We start from the raw sequence: 22,099 nt of genomic DNA, 5'->3' as shown, positions 1-22,099 counted from the left end.
TGACGCATTAACCATATTTGTTTATATTCGTTGTTTATTTTAATGTTCAAAATTTTATATTTTTACAGTATTTCATACAATGTAAACGAAACAAAAATATAAACACAATAATAAATAAATTTAAATATATGGGGTGCATATTTCTCCTATTCGGTTTTTGAAAGCTTGAAATCAGCCATTACAACCTCTTCTTTTACTTTATCAAGCATTTCTCTTTCGATTGCACAAGTTAAAGCATTGTTCAAATACTCATCACCCATTCGATTGCACAAATTTGTCTTGATAAGCTTCATTTTTAGAAGAAAAAACACCTTTCAACGGTTGTGGTTGCAACCGTAAAACCAACGCTAGCTTCAATATTCGATAAAGCAAAGGAAAAGTGGCGTGCGTCCGGTTTACCGAACATTGAAGCTAGCGTTGATTTTACCGGTTGCAACCACAACCGTTAAAAGGTGGGTTTTTTTTTTAAATGAAGCTTATCAAGATGAATTTACGCAGTCGAATGGGTGATGAGTATTTGATCAATGCTTTAGTTTGTGCGGTCAAAAGATAAACATTTGATAATGTAAAAGAAGATTATGTAACGGCTCGATTACAACTTTAAAAAACCGAAGAGAAGAAATTTGCAGCCGATGTGATTAAATTTATTTATTATCGTGTTTTTATTTTTGTTTCGTTTACATTGTATGAAACATAGCAAAAAAAAAAATGAAACAATACCTCTAAAATTTTGTTCTAGATCTGCACTAAAATACAAGATTAAAAAAAAAAACAAATCTCTTGATACACAACATATAAGGCTATACACCACGTGTTTCAGGGGTGCACCACTGCACCCTAATATTCCATATAGCAGGATCCTAGAATTACCCAATTTTCTGATTTAAACAGATATAGTTATACAGATAATAAATGAAAGTACAAGATAACTTTCTTGAAATTATTATTATTATTATTATTATAATTTAAAGTTGAAAAGGATAGGATAAAACAAACGTAACAAATTATTGAAGGCAAGGCAAGTTGTTTAGGACACCGTTTCAATGATATGAGCATGTAATGTAATGTAACGGTAGATAGCATAATATCCACGTGTCACGTATCTTCCTGGCCGGAATATCCTCCGGCTAATATGTCTCTCATTGTGACGGCGACAAAACTGGCCGGAGTTCTAGCAAGCATCACCGTGGCCGCTAACGCCGTTTCCTTCTGCCGTTACCGGAAGAGAAACCTGGCTCCGTTTGACTCTCCCGTCGACGAAACTTCCGACACCCTCGCCCTCTTCAACGTGAATTCCGACTCCGATGACGGTACCTATATTATATTATATTATATTGTATTGTATTGTATTGTATTGTATCGTATCGTTCCGTTCAGTTCCTTTCCTTTCACTTCTACTCTAATTAATAATTTTTGAATTGAAAGTGAATATTTGTTCCTGAATTGTTGCAGTCAACATGCTGTTGCTGATTTAGGAAGTAATAATATAATAGCAAATATAATAAGTTATTTATGTCTACCTTTTTTATTCAATCCGGATGAATAATAAAATTCCTAACTTATCTGCCACTATGAATATCAGTCAGTCAAGTCAATCAATCATACCCAGTAAAATCCCACCGACAGCAAAGCTATAAGTAGGGTCTGGGGAGGGTGGGATGTAGGCACACCGTACCTCTATCCAAAGGAATAAAGAGGTGGCTTCCAGAGAGACCCTCGGCTCTAAGTACATGTGTATGAAGCAAAATAAAGGAATAAAGAGGTGCCACTATGAATATATAACTGTGAAAAAGGAAGGCTCTCTTTCACTAGTTGTCTATTTACTGGTGTTATATGGTTGTGCTCAAGATAACAATTGGTATACACGAGATTTGGCTGACACATACCGATTGCTGATACCTAAGAAACTTGCTCAAAACTTGATTACAATGGCCAAACGCTGCACAGTTTATATAGCAGCTAGCCTGATGCATCGTTAGACCATAACTAGGATTGGTAAACCATAGGAATTAATTATTTTAAAACTAACAAAACAAACCATTTTCTTGTTCAACTAACAGTCCTTGCACAACCATGAGCTTAATTAATCGACTTAAACATACTGACTGTATTCTTATCTAATTTTTACATAATCACAATTTTGAAGCAACTAGTTGATAATTTGCTCATGTCTAATGACATTAAATTTAATTCTCTATAGAAGAACACGAAGATTTCTTTTTCGGGTTAGCAACAGCACCAGCACATGTTGAAGACAGGCTAAACGATGCATGGCTTCAGTTTGCACAAGATGATAAGCACGGTTCAACAGCAGATGATAATAAGCCAACAGATGCAATAATGGCTTCTGCAGCTGGTGACGGTGGATCTCAGCAAGCTCATACACCAGTAAAGAAAAAGAAGCCTCTTAGGGTTGCAATGGAAGCCAAAATTAGAGGCCTTGTGAAATATATTGAAGAAGAAGTATCCGCTAGTGAAGAAGAACCGCACAATGTAGCTGCATGGCACAATGTTCCAAACCCGTAAGCCTTATAATAACTTGTATCAATTAGCTTTCTTGATATAAGCAACTAGTTCATCACATTATATTGTTTTTAGGGAGGAAAGGTTAAGGTTTTGGTCTGATCCTGATACAGAATTAAAGTTGGCTAGAGATACTGGTGTTAAGGTCTTCAGAATGGGGATAGATTGGACCAGAATTATGCCAAAGGAACCGGTCAATGGCCTTAAAGATTCAGTAAGCAGTATAATATATTTTTTTTAGATTATTGTTGTCACAATGTACTGGTGGCAACTTTGGCGTGCTTGCATACGATAGTTGATTTGGGTTAGTAATTTGGCTAAAAAGGGAAACGGGTTGAACAAGTGAAATAGTTTAATAGTCACACAAGTGTATTATTAATGCATACAACCTCATAAATTTACAGGATTTAGATTATTATTATTCTAATAGTTTTGTTTTTGTAGTCGATGGGAATGCTTTGTTTTCTTTAAAAATGGACAAAAGTGTTTACGGGTCAACCTGACCGGGCCTGATCTGTACTGGTTGTAAAGGGCATTTTAGTCATTTTACACCCACTTTCCAGAAAAAAAAAAGACTGACCTCCATCTACATCTAGGGCCATTTATGTTTTGTTTACGGGCAACCTAATTTGTATTAATTATAAAAGGCAGTTTAGCCATTTTACACCCATTTCACAAAAATAAACAAATAAATAAATAAAAACTGACCTCCATTCATGTCAAGGACTATTTAGTTACGTGTGCGGGTCAACCTGATCTGTAACAATTGTAAAGGGCATTTTAGTCATTTTACACCCATTTAACAGAAAAAATTAACCTCCATCATGTCAAGGACCATTTATGTAATGGTTATGCATAAGTCCATCCGTGTAAGTTTTTTGTTATTTTCTCCTTTCTCTGTTTTTTTCCCGGGTTGAATTGGTATTTGTAAGATTAACTATGCAGCACTAGAGCGATACAGATGGATCATCAGCAGAGTTCAACATTATAATATGAAGGTCATGTTGACTTTGTTTCATCACTCACTGCCTCCATGGGCTGGTGATTATGGAGGATGGAAGTTAGAGAAAACAGTTAACTACTTCATGGACTTTACTCGGTTAGTTTACGGTTTACTTCACACAGCAAACATTAAACATTATTTAGGGTTTTGTCTGATATGTTATTGGAAAACATGCTGCAGGGTAGTTGTTGACAACTTATTTGAGCTTGTTGACTATTGGATCACGTTTAACGAGCCTCATGTTTTCTGTATGCTGACTTACTGTGCTGGTGCTTGGCCCGGTGGTCATCCTGACATGTTGGAGGCTGCTACTTCTGCTCTACCGACTGGTGTTTATAATCAAACGATGCATTGGATTTCTGTTGCACACTCGCAGGCATATGATTATATACATGAACAAAGGTTATCCGTTAAAACTATAATCATTTAATTTATATAGCATTGTACATATAATACAACTGTGTGTTTAATATTGGTTAGCAGTGTATTGTTAAGCCCAATAGTGGGAGTGGCCCACCATGTATCTTTCATGCGCCCGTATGGCCTCTTTGATGTTGCTGCTGTTTCACTAGCCAACTCTTTGAGCCTTTTCCCATTTATGGATGATATCTCTCAAAAAATGGACTTCATAGGAATAAATTACTATGGTCAGGTGTATTTGCTATATCCTTTTTCAATTTAATTTGTATTTTCTTTATTCTTTTTAAATAAATAGAATGTATGTTGATACCTTACTGCACTATTTAGTCCCCTGCCTATTCACTTATTTTGTAAAATGGAAAAATGCTATGCTTAGCAACATGTTTTTATAATTTCCTTAATTGCTGTGATTTCACCTAAGAAAGGTAGATTAAATCATGAATGTAGGGGTGTTCATCTGTTCGGATATTGGTTTATTTGATTCGATTTCGAATTACTATTATTGTTTTTGTGCTAACTGAAAACTTAACCAATCTGAATTTCAAGTGTGTCTAACCGAACCAGATTCAACAGATTAAACCGATTTACCCGGCTTATTCAGTTCGGTTATTCGATTTCGGTTCAGTTATCCGAATAAGCAAGATTTGTGGAACCGATTCACAATTCGGTTCGGTCTTTTCCGATCATGGATACGGTTTGGTTTACGAATTTTTTACATCCATTCACCAAAGTAGTCATTTGTGTGTTATACCTACATAACCATGTCAAAAGCAAATCACTCATTTCTAGCCCTCAGAAACTAAGGGTCACGTAGTTACTTTTTAGTCGCATATCAAACGTTTTCCCATCAATCTTGCCTTAAACTAGCGTAATGCACGACGCCATATCGCGTATGGATTCTGCCAGTAGCATATAAAGTGAAATATTTAGGGTTTAGACAAGTAAAGTAGATAGGCGACCAATGATTCGCGTTTCTCATGACTATATTAATGAAACTGTTCTGACATAAGTATAAAGGTATAACCCACTCAAACAAAATGGCTACTTAATAATTTTCTCATAAAACTATATTGCTACTTATATCAATTTGTGTGTTTTAATTCAAATTCTACGAGTGAAAACTGAAATGCAACTTTTATTTGTTTTTTTTTCACAGGAAGTAATATGTGGTGCGGGACTGAAATTAGTTAACAACGATGAATATAGTGAATCTGGACGTGGAGTATATCCAGACGGCTTGTTTCGTGTTCTGTTACACTACCACGAAAGATACAAACATCTTAAACTTCCTTTTATCATCACTGAAAACGGTGTATCCGATGAAACAGATTTGATACGAAGACCGTACATTTTAGAACATCTACTTGCAATTTATGGAGCCATGATGATGGTATTTATGCTATAATTATGCACTAAATAACACAAAAAAGGTCAAAGTTTGACTTTCTTGGTAACTTGGATGTTAACCATGCAGGGTGTTCGAGTGCTGGGGTACTTGTTTTGGACCATATCTGACAATTGGGAGTGGGCTGATGGTTATGGGCCCAAGTTTGGGCTTGTGGCAGTTGACCGTTTTAATGATCTTGCACGGGTCCCACGTCCCTCGTACCATATGTTCTCAAAGGCAAAATCCTGTCATTAAAATTTCACATCTGTTCTGACTTCTATTTTTTTTATACCATTTTAATGGCTTGGATGTCATCTTGAATATATATCAGATAGTTACTTCTGGTAAAATTACGCGGGAAGATAGAAACAAAGCATGGTATGAACTTCAAAAAGCCGCCCGAGAGAAGAAAACAAGACCTTTTTACCGTGCAGTAAACAAACACGGGTTAATGTATGCAGGTAATCAATGCTCGCTTCTCTTTCTTAAAACAAATTAATATTAAAATGAACGTACAATATCATTACACTTTTACATAATCATAATTAACCTGACTTTAATATATCAAAATCTTACACATTTTACATGTATTTTCAAACGGACTTTAATATATTAAAGTTAGGTTTGAGTGATTTTTTCGTGAAAAATAAGAAAGTATGTTGGTTTTTTATAGCATTAACCGTAAAGAGAAATACTGGATAATGTATGCAATTTGGCGAGCATATATTGAGGAGGCATTGATTTGTATTGGAGTTGGAATATTTACAGGAGGCCTTGATGAACCAATTTGGCGAGCATATATTGAACGGGATTGGCGGTTTGGACATTACGAGATGGAAGGATTGCAAGACCCGGTTAGCCGATTTTCAAGATTTATTACCCGACTTGTTCCCCTCAGGAGGAGGAAAGGTGAAGATTTGGAGGAGTACAATGAAGTAGCTTATGCAAACTGAAGAAAATGAAAATAGACTTTTGACTATTTGACCACTATTTATTTGTCCATACTCGGTTATTCATAGGTGTGTCAAAAACTAGATAGGTGCGTCAATCACATCAAGAATTGATCTCTTCAACAAGTTAGTATGCTTTGCTCGGCCTACTAGAGGTTTAAATGGTCGGTTATAATGAAGTTTGGTGACCAGCACAAAAACGAAAATTTAGATCATAAGTTTGATCTTTTATAATTCTCATTAGCTCAAAAAATTACAATACATAAACTCTTAATGATATAACCCACAAGATCGGGTATATATACTAATTTAAATTTGAAAACCGAACTAGACTAGATTACAAATATCATAATCATATTCAAATACTAATTGGTAAAAAAAAATCTAAATAATAATAAATAAATAAATTCCTTGTTGTTCAAGTTATTGGCTCGACTTGTTCCCCTAAGTAATTTATTCAATCTAAACCAAGTTACGTGCTCAACTTGATAAACAATACATTAATCCATCATAGGCTCAATGGGTCGGCCCAACCCACCTCATTAACTCGAGAACGGGAATTAATTCCAACATATAACACCTTAACAATCGCGTTGTGTCGTAACTCATGTGGTCATAGTGTAAAATGAGAATTGTTGATCGGCCAGAAAGAGTGTGATTGAATATGTTAGTGTCATGAGGGCTCATGTTTCTTTATTTGTTCAAATCCTTTCTTTTTAGTTTTTACTTTTTGCTCAATGCTATTCATCTTTTTCATTTTCAACCCTAACTTTTAGTCCTTATGGTTTTCATCTTTTTCAACTTTGGTCCTCAATGCTTTCCATATATTACAAAATTTCCATTTAATGTTTCAATCTAAATTTTAAGAGTTAACATACAGCAACGTGTGTGTGTGTGTGTGTGTTTTAAGGTTCTTATGTCTATTTTCCCTCGTTTAATGGCTTTGTCACAAGTCATACGTTGCGGTCTAATATTTGCACGTCAACACGCCACAATGAGCATGCGTGATTGAACAATTTTACGTAAACTTTTCATTAGGTTTAACAGGCTTGTCGCAAAGCGCAGGTCTAACGCCCCCTTCAACACACGTGTTCAATAAAGCAACTCAACGTTACTTTTTTCATGGTTTTACTCGTCTGCCGCAATGCGAGGACTTAATACTAGTTAACATTTTAAATGTACATATTCGGTTTTCCTTTTTATCTTTTTAAGCAAATTTGTAAACTATGCAAGCTTATTATTAAACTTTTACTCCTTTACATAAAAATCCTATTAAGAAATGTAATAAAATAAATAAAACCATGTGAAGTTAGCATCAACACAACCGCCTTAATTATTGTTTACTTTCATGTAAAGTTACCCTAGCGAAAAAATAGTTACAAAATAACCACTTTATTAATTAAACAATCACACACGAAAGTTACCATATATGAAATTATATCAGTGGTCTCCTGCTGCAACACATTCATTCCATCTTCAACTTACACCTAAGGTTTCATGGCCACCATCAATTCCTGCTTCTTCAACAACGGCAGACTTAAGAGAAAGAAGATCGAAGATGATCGATCATCTAGGGTTTCTTCTACTCTTCATTCACCACAGGTAATCTACCTACTCACATTATTGTTTTTATATATAAATATTGTTGCATCTATTATTAATGTCATATAATGTCTGACGCCCTGCTTGCGGTGCGCGCATATAATGTATATATGTGTGAACCCTCGGGTGGGCAAAAGTAAAATTGCACTAATTTTGACGTTATTTTACTAATCTCGTGAAAATAACGTTAAAAGTGGCGGAAGGTTAATCAGGCATCATGTGGTGGCGTTGATAGCCGAAAGACAAGGGCACATGCACCGATCAGCCGGTGTCCTGATGATTGAGTGCTATGTGCCTTATGTCCAAGGCTTGATGCAAAACTACTATCGAGCCGGGGGCCTCTCTATCCCTATGGGATAGAGGTAAGGCTGTCTACATCTTACCCTCCTCAGACCCTACCATAGCATTGCTATTGGTGGGATATACTGAGTACGATGATGATGATGATATAATGTCTGTCTGTCTATCTGTTACTTACAATCACTAGATGCATTATTTTTCTTAACTTTAGTATGATGATCATGTCTTAGGACTGGCAAACGGGTCGGGTCGGAACGGGCCACAATAAAAAAGGGGTCTTTTTGGTCGGGTTGGAACGGATCCGGGTCCAAAGGGTTCGGGTCGTAATGGGGTCTGGGTCGAAGCGGGTCAAAATAAAATTTAAAAAAAAGGGTTGTTTTGGGTCGGGTCGAAATAAAATAAATAAATGGAAAGGTTGTTTTGGGTCGAGTCGAAACAGGTCAAAATAAAAAATAAAAAATAAAAAATAAAGGTTGTTTTGGGTGGGGTCGAAACAGGTCAAAACAAAAAATGGGCTGTTTTGGGTCGGGTTCGAAGGAATCCGGGCCCAAACGGGTCGGTCATAATGGTGTTTTTTTTCCGTTCCTAAAAACATGAATGATCCAAAAGATTATCTAAAGTAAGCACTTTGGAATATCAAATCATCAAGTTTTGACTTGTTTTAAAATAATATCATCATAAAGATAATGTATTTTACTATACTGAAATTGGCTACTATGTTTCTTATGGTATTAACTATTAACACTTTTTCGCTTATGTTTTTGACTGTAGGAAGAGTCAGCTCATGAACCAGTTTCACAATCCAACAAACCAACAAAGTTGAGAATCATATGCAGAACACAAAACTCGAAACCTGCAATCTTCCAGAAAGGCGCTCGAGTGGAGGTTAGAACCGACGATGAAGGTTACCACGGTGCAAGATATGCAGCCACAGTTATTGGGTCAGCAGGCGAAGACAAAGTCTTGGTGCAATATGATACACTGACAACCGATGACCAGAAGCAACAACTTGTTGAAAAGGTTCATGATTCAACCATCAGGCCGATTCCTTCTATAAGTGTTCGGGAACATCGGTTTAACATGCTTGAAGAAGTGGATGCATGGTACCATGATGGATGGTGGCTGGGTGTTGTTAATAAAGTTCTTGATAAATTTAAGTATGCGGTTTACTTTTGGACAACCAATGAGGAAATCGAATTTCATCATTTGAACTTGAGATCTCATCAAGAATTCATTAATGAAAAGTGGGTTTCGTCTTTTTCGGTACGTTTTACTTTCAGAATCCATATATTAAAAACTTTCCCGTTACTTTTAGATTATATTTTATCGGATACGGCTGTAGAAATATTATTATAATTATGCTGCAATGGCAAGTTTTGACCTGTTTGACTAGGGATGCCAAAAATATATTTTTTAGAAATTTTCGTCTTTTAGATTATACTAATACTTGAAATTATTAGTATTATAGAATTATTCGAAATGTATTCTTTTAGCTAAATTTTTCATTCTTTGCTTGTTTAATTACAGAGACCAAAAGTGGCTGAAAATGCTAGACTTAAAAAAATGAAGCTACAAACAGCTGGGAATACATTAATGGTGGATTATTTAAGTGGATTGAATGTAGAGATAGCATATGGTACTGGAAGGTATTTGAGTACTTGGTACCCTGCAGTAATTCTCAGGCCCGTTTCTAACCAAATGTACTTGGTGAGTTACCGAACACTAAAATCAAATGACGGGCCCGAGCTTGTTGAAGAAGAGTTAGATGTGTTGAGCATAAGGCCTGCTCCGCCTATAATCCAACGGGCTCAACAGTTTAAACCTAACGATGCGGTTGATGCGTGGGATGTTAACGGGTGGCGAATCGGGCAAATCCGCACGGCTATGGACTTTAAGTATGAGGTGTATTTTTGGGCAACAGATAGTGTGGTTGAATTTCAACATGCTTATTTGAGGCCACATCAAGATTTTATTCATGGGGCATGGCTTGGAGGTTATGATGAGTAGGAATAGTGATGGATATATGTTATATGTATGGTATGATATGATGGTATGGTATTGTATGATATGATATAATGGTAGCTTGTAATAGAGGAATGATGCTGTATATTTTTGTCTAATGGTTAATGCTAATGACCTCTTAAGATGATATCTTATTACATAATATCTAATTTTGTTGCCTTTAACTAGGTTAAAATTAGTGAACTAGAGTGCTTTGTGTTAAAATGTTGATGTGGGTAATAATAGGAAGTATTCTTTTGTAGGAAGGATAATAAGTAATTTTGTCCATTGATTTTCAATATGGAGGGTTGAGATTAGTTTAAGGGGAAATCAAGTGTGAACACAAGGTAAAGGGCATAAAAGGAATAACACATTTATTGACTTTCTCTCTTCACATGCAAGGCACGTGACAAATTCCCCCATCATTTTAAAACGTCAATAACTTTTTTTTACGACGTTTTTATTGAAAAACAAATTCACCATAATAACAAGTGTCTTTTTATCTTTTATATGAGTACCATATTGTAATATAAAAATTAAAAAAAAAATGGGTTTTCTACAAATTGTGTTTTACAAAATTGTGTTATGCAATTGTATTTTTCATTGTGTTTTTCCATTGTGTTATTTACATTGTGTCATACAATTGTGTTTTTATCATTGTGTTTTTTTTTCATAGTGTATTTTTTCATTATGTTTTTTTCATTGTGTTTTTCATAGTGTTTTTCATTGTGTTTTTTCGGACTTTTCCGCCGAGGTGGTAGCGGTGGGCGGTGGAGTGGTGGTGGTTGTAAGAGATGAGTGAATATGTAATTGGGTTTTATGTAAGTGGATTTTTGAAATTAATTTAAGTGGGTTTTGAGATTAAAGTAAGTGAGTTTTGATATTAAAGTGTTAGACTAAAATACCCTTCTTCCTAGCTTTCTTAAGAAAGTCATACTTCTTATTTAAACCTAACCCTTATATTTAAAATTGATTATACAAGATTGTATGAATTTACAACCTATTCAATCTATAAGGTCAACATATAATATAGATGGTTAACGTATGTCCAACATTTATCCAATTGAATAACTAGCACCTTTCTTGAAACGCCTTTCATCACAATTGTGTCATCTTATTTTACTTAAAAACAGTAGAAGGCCTTATATATATATATATATATATATATATATATAGATAGATAGATATAGATAGGAGAAGTATAGTTTGAAAACCCTCTTGAGTTGAGAAAACCCATGAAAACCCTATGTAATATCGTTTTTTTTCTTTTTTTGTTATATGTAATATATGTTGTTACATTTAATACAAAACATCTAAAACATAAAAAAAATGTTTTGCTATTTTTTTTACATTTTTTTAGTAATTTTTATATATGTTTTCAGGAGAGAGAAAATATAAATAAATTTTTACATTTTTTATTAACTTTAATTATAGAACACAAGATTTAATTTTTAATTAAAAACATGTGATTGAGATTAGGTTTTTAGAGTTTTTACAACTCAAGTAAAACTTAAGTGGGTTTTTATTCTAACCTAACCCTGTATATATATTCTAATATAGACATCTGCCTTTACTCTCACATTTACTATTCTTTGTTTCCATGCTTTGTGACTTATGTTGTATGTGTTGTACGTCTGTTGTATGTTTCGTCTCTTTACACGTGTCCAATACATCTGTTCTTCTTACACATACTTTTAGACCTTTTTCATTCTCGTTAGCTCGCTGTCATCTGAAGAATACGTATACCTCTGCTCTGTCAAAGGTCAGCTCACTTGCGTATCATCATGTTGTGTCGGCCTGTTTATAGGTAAGTAACGTTTCTTCGTGCTTTCTGTGTGTTATTGCCTCTGTTAAAGGCCTTACGTTTCCGTTTTCGATGCCTCCTTCATAGTCTTAATGTCCATTATTTGCTTTATTTTATCTTACTTCTGTTGTTATATTTGTGCCCGTAAGGTGTTCAATGAAATGCGTTGGTATTCTCTTTGTTGCTGTTATTTGTTTCTGCTGTTTTTTTATCTTATTTTTGTTGTTGTAATTGTGCATGTAAGGTGTTCGATGAAATTATTTGATCTTATTTCTGTTGTTATAATTGTGTCCGTAAGGTGTTCGATGAAATGCGTTGGTATTCTCTTTGTTGCTGTAGCTTGTTTCTGGTGTTGTTTGATCTTATTTTTGTTGTTGTAATTGTGCATGTAAGGTGTTCGATGAAATGTGTTGCCAGTCTTCGTTGCTAGAGTTTGTTTTCAGTGATCGGTCGTGTTACGTGATCGTTTTAGTTCGATGAAATGTGATGCTATTTTGTTTCTTGTTGGAGTTTGTTTTTAGCTCTCAACAGTGTTACATTATAATTGTTTATTGTTGTCATTTGTCTTATATGTGGTTGGTTGTCATTATCGGCGTCTTGTTGTGTCTATTTTCGATCATAAGACGTAATTGGAAACTTACGTGACATGTCAATACCCTAATACCGCGTTATTAGAAACTTTACGTGACCTGTCAATATCCTGCTAAGAACACATAAATTGCACCTTGTGTTAGAACATGCGTCCTTCAAAATGTTATTATAGCAAGAAATTGCATCGTAAAAGTTCTTCAATATTTAACGTCCGTCATAATTATATTAATATATAAAACTTCAATATGATATTTCATGATAGGATTGAAACAATGTTGGTGAACAATGTTTTTCCTATATATTGAGTTATATCATATTATCATCCATCTCTCTTTACAAAACAAAACAGATGATGAAAGGTAACTAGCAAAAAGATGAAGCTAACAACTAATAAGATAATCATAACTGCTAACTTATCTCTAAATATAATTAGTACTATATATTTAAACTATATACCACTTTTATGGTAATGTGTTTAATTCATCATAAAGATTGTTCCTAAAAAACATGGTGTTTCGAACACGCAAACCGGTTCACACCAGACCGTCCCAGGCCCATCACGTGGGAGGTAAATCAGTCTCACTCAGTGGCAAGACGATCGGCGCTTAGAATCGGTTTCGAACCCACGATCTCTAGGTTATTGTTTCAAGTCTTACGCCCCCTTAACCAACTAAGCTAGAGGACGGGGACTAATTTTTCACAAAGGTGTAAAATAGTCATTTTATAAACACTTCTATTTTTTGCTACAAAGGCTTGTTTTCATCGAGGAGTCATGGAGTATTGGCTGTTAAAAGAAAGAATTAGTATTAAAAACCAAACTTTATTAAAAACTTGATTGTATCCTCCGTATTACGGAGGTTGTTTTACATTATTCGTTTTTAATATTTATATATGTATATTTGGATTTTAATTTTATTTATTGTAAGAAAGTTAATAATTAGTATACTTGAGGTTTGATGATAAAATGGTTTCACAATAAATGATATGTTATAATCCGGTTTAAAAACTATCTAGGTTTGGTGATACTTATTACCCGTTTATTTTCTTTGTTATAAAATTGTTTCTTAATTATAAATAATATATTTTTTTAAATAAAATAAGATATTAATTTGTAGTATATCCCTATTTTATGGGATTTCATATCAAATATTTATGAGATTAATTTTTAATATAATGAGATGTTATAACCCATTTTAGAGCTATCTGAGTTTGTGAGACCTTTACCCGTGAATTCGGGTCAAATGCGTGAAAAACCTTCATTTACAAATAAAGTAATCTGATGGCTTGAGAGAATGGTTGTTTTACATTTTTCGTTTTTTAATATTTATTTTTTGGATTTTAATTTTCTTTATTGTAAAAAAGTTAATAAAATACTTAGAGTTTGATAATGAAAGAGTTTCATAAATAAATGATATGTTATAACCCGTTTAAAAGCTATCTGGATTTGGTGACCCATGACCCGCTTATGTTTTTACTATAAAATTGTTTATTAATTATAAATAATATCTTTTTTATTTTTAAATTGGATATTAAATTTTAGTATATCTCTATTTTATAAGATTTTCATATTAAATAATTGGTAAGATTAAATTTTAATTTAATGAGATGTTATAACGCGTTTAAGAACTATCTGGTTTTGGTAAGACCCATACCCATGAATTTGGGTTAAATCAATGAGAGGCCTCCATTTAAAAATTAAGCAATCTGGTGGCTTCCATAAAAGGAGGAAGCGACCACATCGTGACACGTAGGATTTTAGGGGTTTCGTTTATATATATTATAGATAATAGGGTAGGATCCGATACACATACTAAACATACAAATAATTACAGTTTTAAATTAAAATAATTATATTATAAAATAAAATAGTGTAAAATTACTTTGATTTAAAAGCTCGGGTAAAGTTAGTACAATAAAAATGAGAATGGTGAGAAGGAATCTGATTCATTGATTTTAGATTTGGAGGGTGTAGATTTATTTAAATAAAAATTGATGAGAATGACATTAAGATAATAGCCCACTTATGATTACTTTCTCTCTTCAGATGCAAGACACATGTCAATTCCCCCATCATTTTAAAACGTCCACAACTTTTTCATACGACATTTTTTGTTAAAAAAAATTTCATCATAATAACAAGTGTTTTTTTTTATCTTTAATATGATTATCATATTTTATATAAAAATAAAAATAAAATTAGTGGTTTTTTTTATTTGGTTGTTCATTGTGTTTTGAGTTAAGTGCCATTTTAGTACCTGTGTTTTGTCCAATTACGCAACTTTTGTACCGATTTTGAATTTATTGCAAATGGCTGCCTCACTTTTCTAAAACTTGCAATTTTAGTACTTTTTTCGAACCCCATTTATTTTTATCTGTTAAGTCATGGGTAATTAGGTAACTTCGTTATTTTATTTATATTTTCATTCTCTTCTAAAATTTTTTTACCTTTATATCCCTCTGTCCACCGCCACCGGTCACTGTACCACCGTCCATGGATTCCGACCACCATGTCGGAGCCCGGTCACCGTCTACCACCGTCCATGGATGCCGACCACCGTGTTGGAGCCCGGAGACCTCATTTGCAAATTAGTCTACTATCTAAACTCAAATCCTAACCCTAAGCTACATTAAAGAAAACCCACTTTACATATAAAAAATATCCGGTACCATTAACTTAATCGCCATGCTCAAACAACCATCAAATCGTCTCTCCAACAACCTCGCTCCACCTTTGTATGACGGTTCTACAACGTCCGGCGAGTCGTTTCCACCGTCAATTGACTATTCAACGTCGGAATTGGAATGGTAGCTTCTTCGATTTCATTCTCTGATGGATTCCTTCAACAGATTAGCATACCTGGAATCGGCAACCAACCATTGTTGTACCTGACCAGAACATCTCTCCATTGATGCTCTCGTCTTTGTCGACGGTGTCCGCCGCAGATCTGGAAGTTCTGGCCACCGCCACCGCCAATTATTTGAATAATCGATTATCTAAATCGATGTGTTTGTGTGTGGTTTTTGTTGAATTGAATAGTGTAGCGTAAATCCGTGACTGGTGTGTTCGATTTGGGGCTGGTTCTCCGCCGTAGACCTTCGTCAGAAAATTGTTCGGAGGTTGCAGATTGTTGTGTTTTTGACTTTGGACGAACTGTTGTATTGATTATTGAAGCCATGCTTTTTAACTGAGTGTTCTGAAAATGTTTCCAATTTCAATTATGCCATTATCTTACAATAAAAGAAAAAATAAATAAAATAACGAAGTTACCAAATTATCCCTGACTTAACTGATAAAAATAAACGGGGTTAGAAAAAAGTACTAAAACTGCAGGTTTTAGAAAAGTGAGGTAGCCATTTGCAATAAATTCAAAATCGGTACTAAAGTTGCGTAATTGGACAAAACATAGTACTAAAATGGCACTTAACTCTTTTGTTTTTTAATTGAGTTTTTCTATGCATTGTGTTATAGATTTTGATTATTGTGTTTTTCAATTGGTAATCGTATAAAAGGTAAAAATTAAAACAAAGATTATGTTATTGTGTCTTTTTGTTCGTCATTGTGCCTTTGTACGCAACATTTGTCTTTCTACTTATCATTGTGTTGTAGTCATTGTGAAATACGTTTATGGTCTTTTGTTCGAGATGGCATGTGCCATTCATTTAATTTGAAAAAAATAGTATTACGTTCATTGCGTGAAACCTTCAAGTCATTATGTAATATGCTGTTTCCATTATATTTTATATTTCAAGTCGTTCTGTCATATGTATTCACCATTTTTTTTATTTAGTCCCCCCTTCCAATTAATTATGATTCTCAACCTAAAATAATAAAGATAAAAGATAGATTGTAAAAGGGTTTCTTAAACCTTGAACTGAACTTCAACCTTAAACCTGTTCCGGTTGGCATCGTTATCCTTTAGAACAAAAGAAAAGGTTTCTTAAACCTTGAACTGAACTTCAATGGAGTCACTGGTTCTATCACCAACCCCCTGTTCATCTTCCTCATCAATTATTAATGGTCTTTTATCCAGAACCCACAACTCAATTTCACTTTCCGCCTTATCTTCCCTTAGAAGAAGAAAATCAGTGGTTTTGGCCTCCAAGAAAAACAATAATAATAATAATAATAATAATAATAATAATAATAATAACCCTGACAAGAAGAAACAAGATAGACATAGCTTTGTACCCAAACCAGATGAAACCACTGGTATCTTCCCTGAGTCTGTTTTGCTTAAACAGGTACTTTAACTTATTTCTTTTCTTTTTTTGTGCTTCTGAAGATGGGTTTTCTTAAAATTGCATTTTGATGGAAGTAGTGTGTGTGTGTGTTTTTTTTAGAGCAAGCCATCTTAGGGTTTGTAGCAATAGCATTGTTAGTTAGAATATGTTTGGGATTGAGTTTGGGAATGTGTTTTCAAAAAGCCGATAAATTAAAAATGTGTTTGGCAATCACAAAAATGTTTCCTATTTTAGTTTTTTGAAAGTGTTAAAAAGCATTTTTTTCAAAAGCCCTTTTTGAAATGGCTTTTTGAAAAAGCTAATAAGTATTTTTCAAACTCAATCCCAAACACCCCTGTTTATTTTGATGATTCTTGGGGTTTGGTTTAGGGTTTATGGTTAAGATAATCATAAAGTTATAAAAGTTGTTTATACTTCATATACACTACACTTGTAGGCAGTGCTTGTCTGATCGTAAAAAAGATGACTTAGGATTCATAACTAATAATTTACATAAATCATGTTAGGGTTTCTAGCTCATAATATGTTCTAGATTCTTACAAATGAGGAACTTTCAACAAATATAATGTATCCATAGCATTGTTATTTGGGTGTGTTTTGGTAAAATGAATATAATTTTATGATAATCTAGGGTCATAGGAATGCGGCAGCATAACTGTCTTATGTATCATAGTTAAAGCAATATGTGCGTGAGTGTGTGTGTATTCTTCAATATGATGTGTGTTCATATCTTCTGTGGGTTACTTCTGTTGATTTAATGAAAGAACTGTTTCCTGAGTTTGAAGTTTTGTTATTAATTTATGCTTTACTTGTATTTCAGAAAGTAGTGCAGGAAGATGGCAAACTTCTTCCAGAATTTGCGGATGCCGATGAACGTAAGTCATAAACTTTATATGTTGACTTGCTCATGTTCTACTTCTTTTAGTATCTCACTTCAATTTGTAATTCTTTTTTTCCTCCATGGAGTGAATTTAGAACTAATTGTAGTGTTTATTTACTTGCAGAGGAACTCTATGAAGCTCTAAATCTTTTGCTAGAAAGCGACTTGGACACTGAGCAAAGTATGCTTCTTTTTCCTTCTTTCTAATCTTAGTTATTATTTATAATATATAGATTATTAGAGATTTAAAGGTGGCAAGATGTTTGGGTAATGAGTCAATGCTGGTTCCGGTCGAAAGCAATCATATGCTTAGTCAAGGTTGAAACAGGCAGGGTCAGGCTGTTGACTTACAATCACACTTTTTTGAGCATTATTATTATTATTTTTAAATTTTTGAGTAGTCAATGCATTAAGTTGGAGTTGTGAAAAAAACTTCGATCACAAAACAGTTTTTGGGGTTGTATACTTGTAAGCATTAAAAGTAGAATTTGGGCAATTTTTAATCCGTTTGGCCTGTTCTCTTTTTAACCCTATATTTAGTTGACCCGTTTGTTTAACTCAAATCTTTAATTGACCTGTTCAAGATAAACACAACCATATCGACCCATTTGGGCTGTTCTCCTTTTATCTCAAATCTTTAATTGATCCGTTTAAGATAAACGCAACCTAAATGGACCCTTTCATATGTGCTGGGGTAGATCGTTTGTAGTTTTCTATTTTCAAATAACAAGGCTAACATGTAAAACTGAAGCCGTGCCAGAAATATTCCATTACTTCTTTCATATTAGTTGACTGACTATTGACTTTCAGTGTCAAATTTATGTTTCTGCTGTATCTTTTGCAGATCGTCACTATGAAGTGGTCTATCTAATCCATGAGAACTTTGAAGAAGAAGTTGAGAAAGTAAATCTTAAAATTCAAGGTTCCATTGCTACTCAAATGCTTATTTTTACTTCCTCACATATGAAATCTATCAAATATTATCTCAAATATATTACTCGGCTGTAATTTTGACTTTTAAGAGTCAAAACACATGATTTCGACATCAAATTAAATGGGATTTTCCATGTTTTTCAGAAAAAAGTTGATGCCTAACTTAGGCTTTTTTAAAGTTTCGTATAATACTAGACTTTTCATGCTACCTTCTTATCGAAAGTTGAATATATTTGAATTTGTAACAGAATGTGTTTGACTCGTTAAAGTCCTTTTTTACTTTGAACAATGTTAAATGAGCAAATATAAGCATACCTATCTACATTAAACTTGATTGGTATCAAGTGGAGGTGGCAAAACTGGTTTGTCTAATGAGTCGAGTTGACACGCCAACACTTTTTTGGTCCATTTTCTAGAATTCTGTAATATATAATATCACTACAAAAACTTTATTGAAATTATAGTATGATGAATTTCAGCTATAATGATTAGGAAATCTATAAGCATCTGAAATACACGTTTAGCTAATCTTTTAAACCAACCTGTTTGACCTGTTATGAATAAAACAAAGCTCCAGTTGGCCCATTTTGTATAATGTAGTATGTTTGACTTTGTTGACCTTTTTTTCAGAGTTTCGAAGCGAGAAAAAGGGGTGAGTTCACAGATTTAGTGACTGGGGGCTTCGAAGGTTGGCTTACAAAATACAAAAGGCGAAAAACGCGCACTACATTCTGATGAACTTTGAAATTGAAGCAAAATGGATCAATGAGTTCAAGAGTATGCTAGATAAAGATGAAAGAATCATGTAACACCTTGTTATGAAGCAGGACAAGGCTATCACCGATGAATGCATACCGCCACCTGAGTTCCACACGCTTCGTGCTGACATGTATGACAATGATGATGACGACGATGAAGAAGAATATGATGATGAGGGAGATTATGATGACGAGGATGATGAAGGGAGCATTGAGAATGGTGATGATTCGGGCATCGTTTATGTGGATGAGGATTCGGGTGATCATGAAGACCGGAAACCTGGGTGTTTAAAGATTGGAGGATGGAGAAAACTTGAGAAGTCAAAGAAATAAGAACTAGTATAGTATAGTAGTATGTATTAGGTTTGATACTCATGTTTTTGTAATGGATAGAACTTATATGATGCCACATTTGATTTGATATCAATGTTATGTAATGTTAAGAACAAATTCCGTTCACTCGGGATTTGGATGAAGTACTTGGGTTCGAATCAGTCTTGGTGGGTGTGTTCGAACTGTTGGTGACATCTCGTCTTTTCTTTGCGTGGGCCGTGGAGAGACGCTAATATCATAAATAACATGTTACCGATACCATTTAGAGATGAACATTTTGTAACGACTAATAGGTGCTATATCCATATCGTACTGGTACCGTACCGGTAATCGGTACGGTATTCGGTACCCCCTTTTTCCAGAGATTCAGTATCAACATTTTCGGTAGCATACCAATCTCATCCCTATTGTGGACCACTATTTTAACCGTTAGTAAGAATGTATAATCATAGAAGTACAACTGAATTTACTTAAAACAAAAAATTAAATATTCTCTATTCTATATCTCTAATAAATAAAAATAATGGGAAATACATGTAGGTTTGTATACCACGTAAAGGTTGGTTTTCTCGTCTCTCTCTCCTATTAAATATTGGATGTTACGTGCCGACTTATTGTGAAGTTTAGATTTTGACTTCTTGTATCTCTCTCCTATTAAATAATAATAATTTCTTTAGTTTGATAAATAATATGATTACACCATAAATCATATTTTCTTGTTTTATTTATATATTTTGATTTCTTGCCTCTGTAGTATGACCCGTTACCCAAGTTTTTTTCCTCCTTTTGTGTTTACGTGTCTTTCTTAAAAAGATAAGTGAAAGAAAGTGAAAATATTTCAATTTCACAACTGAACAATGTGTAAAGAAGAGAAAACCTATCAACTAACTTTTTTCTTGGGATGTCATCATTCAGGTAAAAATTTTGGGTTTTGGCTTGATGAAAAGCAATCCAGATTCATACTATAGAGGCGAGAAATCAAAACGACATGTTCTTAAATGATATATATTGTATGTCTGATACATGTGTAACTCTATGCAGGTATGTTTTGGTGCATCTGAGCTTGTTCCAATCTAGGGGAGATTGTTGGGTCGGATTTTTGATAAGAAAGATTGGAATCTTCTCAACCTCCTCAGAAAAACGGCTAAGTATGGACTTCGAGCAAGCATAGACGATCGAGCATGTTTTTACTACTTCGAGCAAGGTCTTCTGAACCTTAAATGGTTAATTCTTCTGTGTTGAGGCTTCGAGCAAGCTACACTTCACGAGCAAGAGTATTCCTCTATCGAGCATGGATTGCCAATCGAGCAAACATCTTGATCATACAAGTTTTAACCAAGTGTTACGAGCACAGGATGATCAAGCACATGGGGACAAGCATGGATGCAATAAGAAGATGTCATGTGATCAAAGCAAGGACTTCGAGCACAGTTTAGTTCCCGAGCAAGATTTACATCCGAGCATGCTAAAGATTGTTGAATAAGAAAAGCTGAAGACATCAAGAAGAACGAGCTTGCTCGATGGACTAGTTCGAGCAAAGCATGGACAAGTCAAGAAGAACGAAGCTTACTGGAAGAGAATATATTCTCCGAAAGAGAATATATTCTAAGTAAAGTATGCTCGAGGACACTCATCGAGCATACCTAGCATAGTGAGTATGCTCGAGCAAGATAGTTACCTTGCTCGAGGACTCAACACTTGTATTATTTTGAGTTTCATTATGTAATGATTAGGAACTTCTAGAAGGAATGTTAGGGTCCATAAATAGGGGTCCTAGGATACCTTTTAAGACACGGATTTCCAGACGGAATACAGGCTGGCACACACTGAATACGAAAAACAAACAAAAAGGGAATATTCTCTTTGTTTTCTCGTACAATCGCCGCCGCCGTTACACACGAAACCCTAGACATTCATTTCACTGTTGTATTAAATGATATATTAAATGCAGTGAATCTTTGTCTTGAAATCATTCTTACTGATCATTCATTTACGTTTCGTGTCTGTTATATTTTCACTCCTTCGCTCCCACTTGTTGGATATCCTGATTCCGCCTGGATATTCAATAGGCCTTTGGGTTAGTAGAGTCGGTGTGTTCTTGTCAACCTTTCTAAGGTTTCACCCGATTCACGGTCCTGACAAGTGGTATCAAAGCAAGAGTAAGCTCGCTGAAGGCCACGGGACAGAAGGTTGTGAAAAAGCTTGAAACTTTACTCTGTTTTTCACTACTGCAATCACCAGATCTATTGAAATGGAAGACCAAGAAGTATCAACGAACAAGATTCCAAGGCTACTTGGACAAGAAAACTTCATCAAGTGGAAGGTGCTCTTCGAAGCAGCAGTGAACTACAACGACCCAGAATTTTGGACTT

The 22,099-nt window shown here is 34.3% G+C and overlaps 2 protein-coding genes and 1 pseudogene across 3 annotated transcripts; all 3 read left to right on the top strand.

Annotated features, from left to right (window-relative positions):
• Positions 1-1,132: 1,132 nt before the first annotated feature.
• LOC143596354 (beta-glucosidase-like SFR2, chloroplastic) lies at positions 1,133-6,287 on the top strand. Its single transcript, XM_077075150.1, has 10 exons — positions 1,133-1,310; positions 2,201-2,522; positions 2,599-2,737; positions 3,456-3,622; positions 3,707-3,928; positions 4,010-4,178; positions 5,103-5,336; positions 5,421-5,570; positions 5,665-5,794; positions 6,102-6,287. Exons 1-10 carry the CDS (start codon positions 1,133-1,135, stop codon positions 6,284-6,286), a joined length of 1,896 nt encoding a protein of 631 aa, XP_076931265.1. The 3' UTR covers position 6,287.
• Positions 6,288-7,780: 1,493 nt separating this feature from the next.
• On the top strand, positions 7,781-10,192 carry LOC143596353 (protein AGENET DOMAIN (AGD)-CONTAINING P1-like). The gene is made up of 3 exons (XM_077075149.1): positions 7,781-7,885; positions 8,957-9,448; positions 9,713-10,192. Exons 1-3 carry the CDS (start codon positions 7,781-7,783, stop codon positions 10,190-10,192), a joined length of 1,077 nt encoding a protein of 358 aa, XP_076931264.1.
• A 6,349-nt stretch (positions 10,193-16,541) lies between these two features.
• LOC143596352 (protein REGULATOR OF FATTY ACID COMPOSITION 3, chloroplastic-like) lies at positions 16,542-19,730 on the top strand (annotated as a pseudogene). Its single transcript, XR_013146692.1, has 5 exons — positions 16,542-16,823; positions 17,644-17,698; positions 17,828-17,884; positions 18,548-18,625; positions 19,267-19,730. The product of XR_013146692.1 is annotated as a protein REGULATOR OF FATTY ACID COMPOSITION 3, chloroplastic-like (transcript).
• The last annotated feature ends 2,369 nt before the right edge of the window (positions 19,731-22,099 follow it).

Source organism: Bidens hawaiensis, unplaced genomic scaffold (genome assembly GCF_021521415.1).
Source record: "Bidens hawaiensis isolate Kalapana, Puna unplaced genomic scaffold, B.hawaiensis_p1.1 tig00046274_1, whole genome shotgun sequence".
Taxonomy (NCBI): domain Eukaryota; kingdom Viridiplantae; phylum Streptophyta; class Magnoliopsida; order Asterales; family Asteraceae; genus Bidens; species Bidens hawaiensis.
Note: the sequence above shows the minus strand (reverse complement) of the source record. Positions and strands in the feature narration are given on the sequence as shown.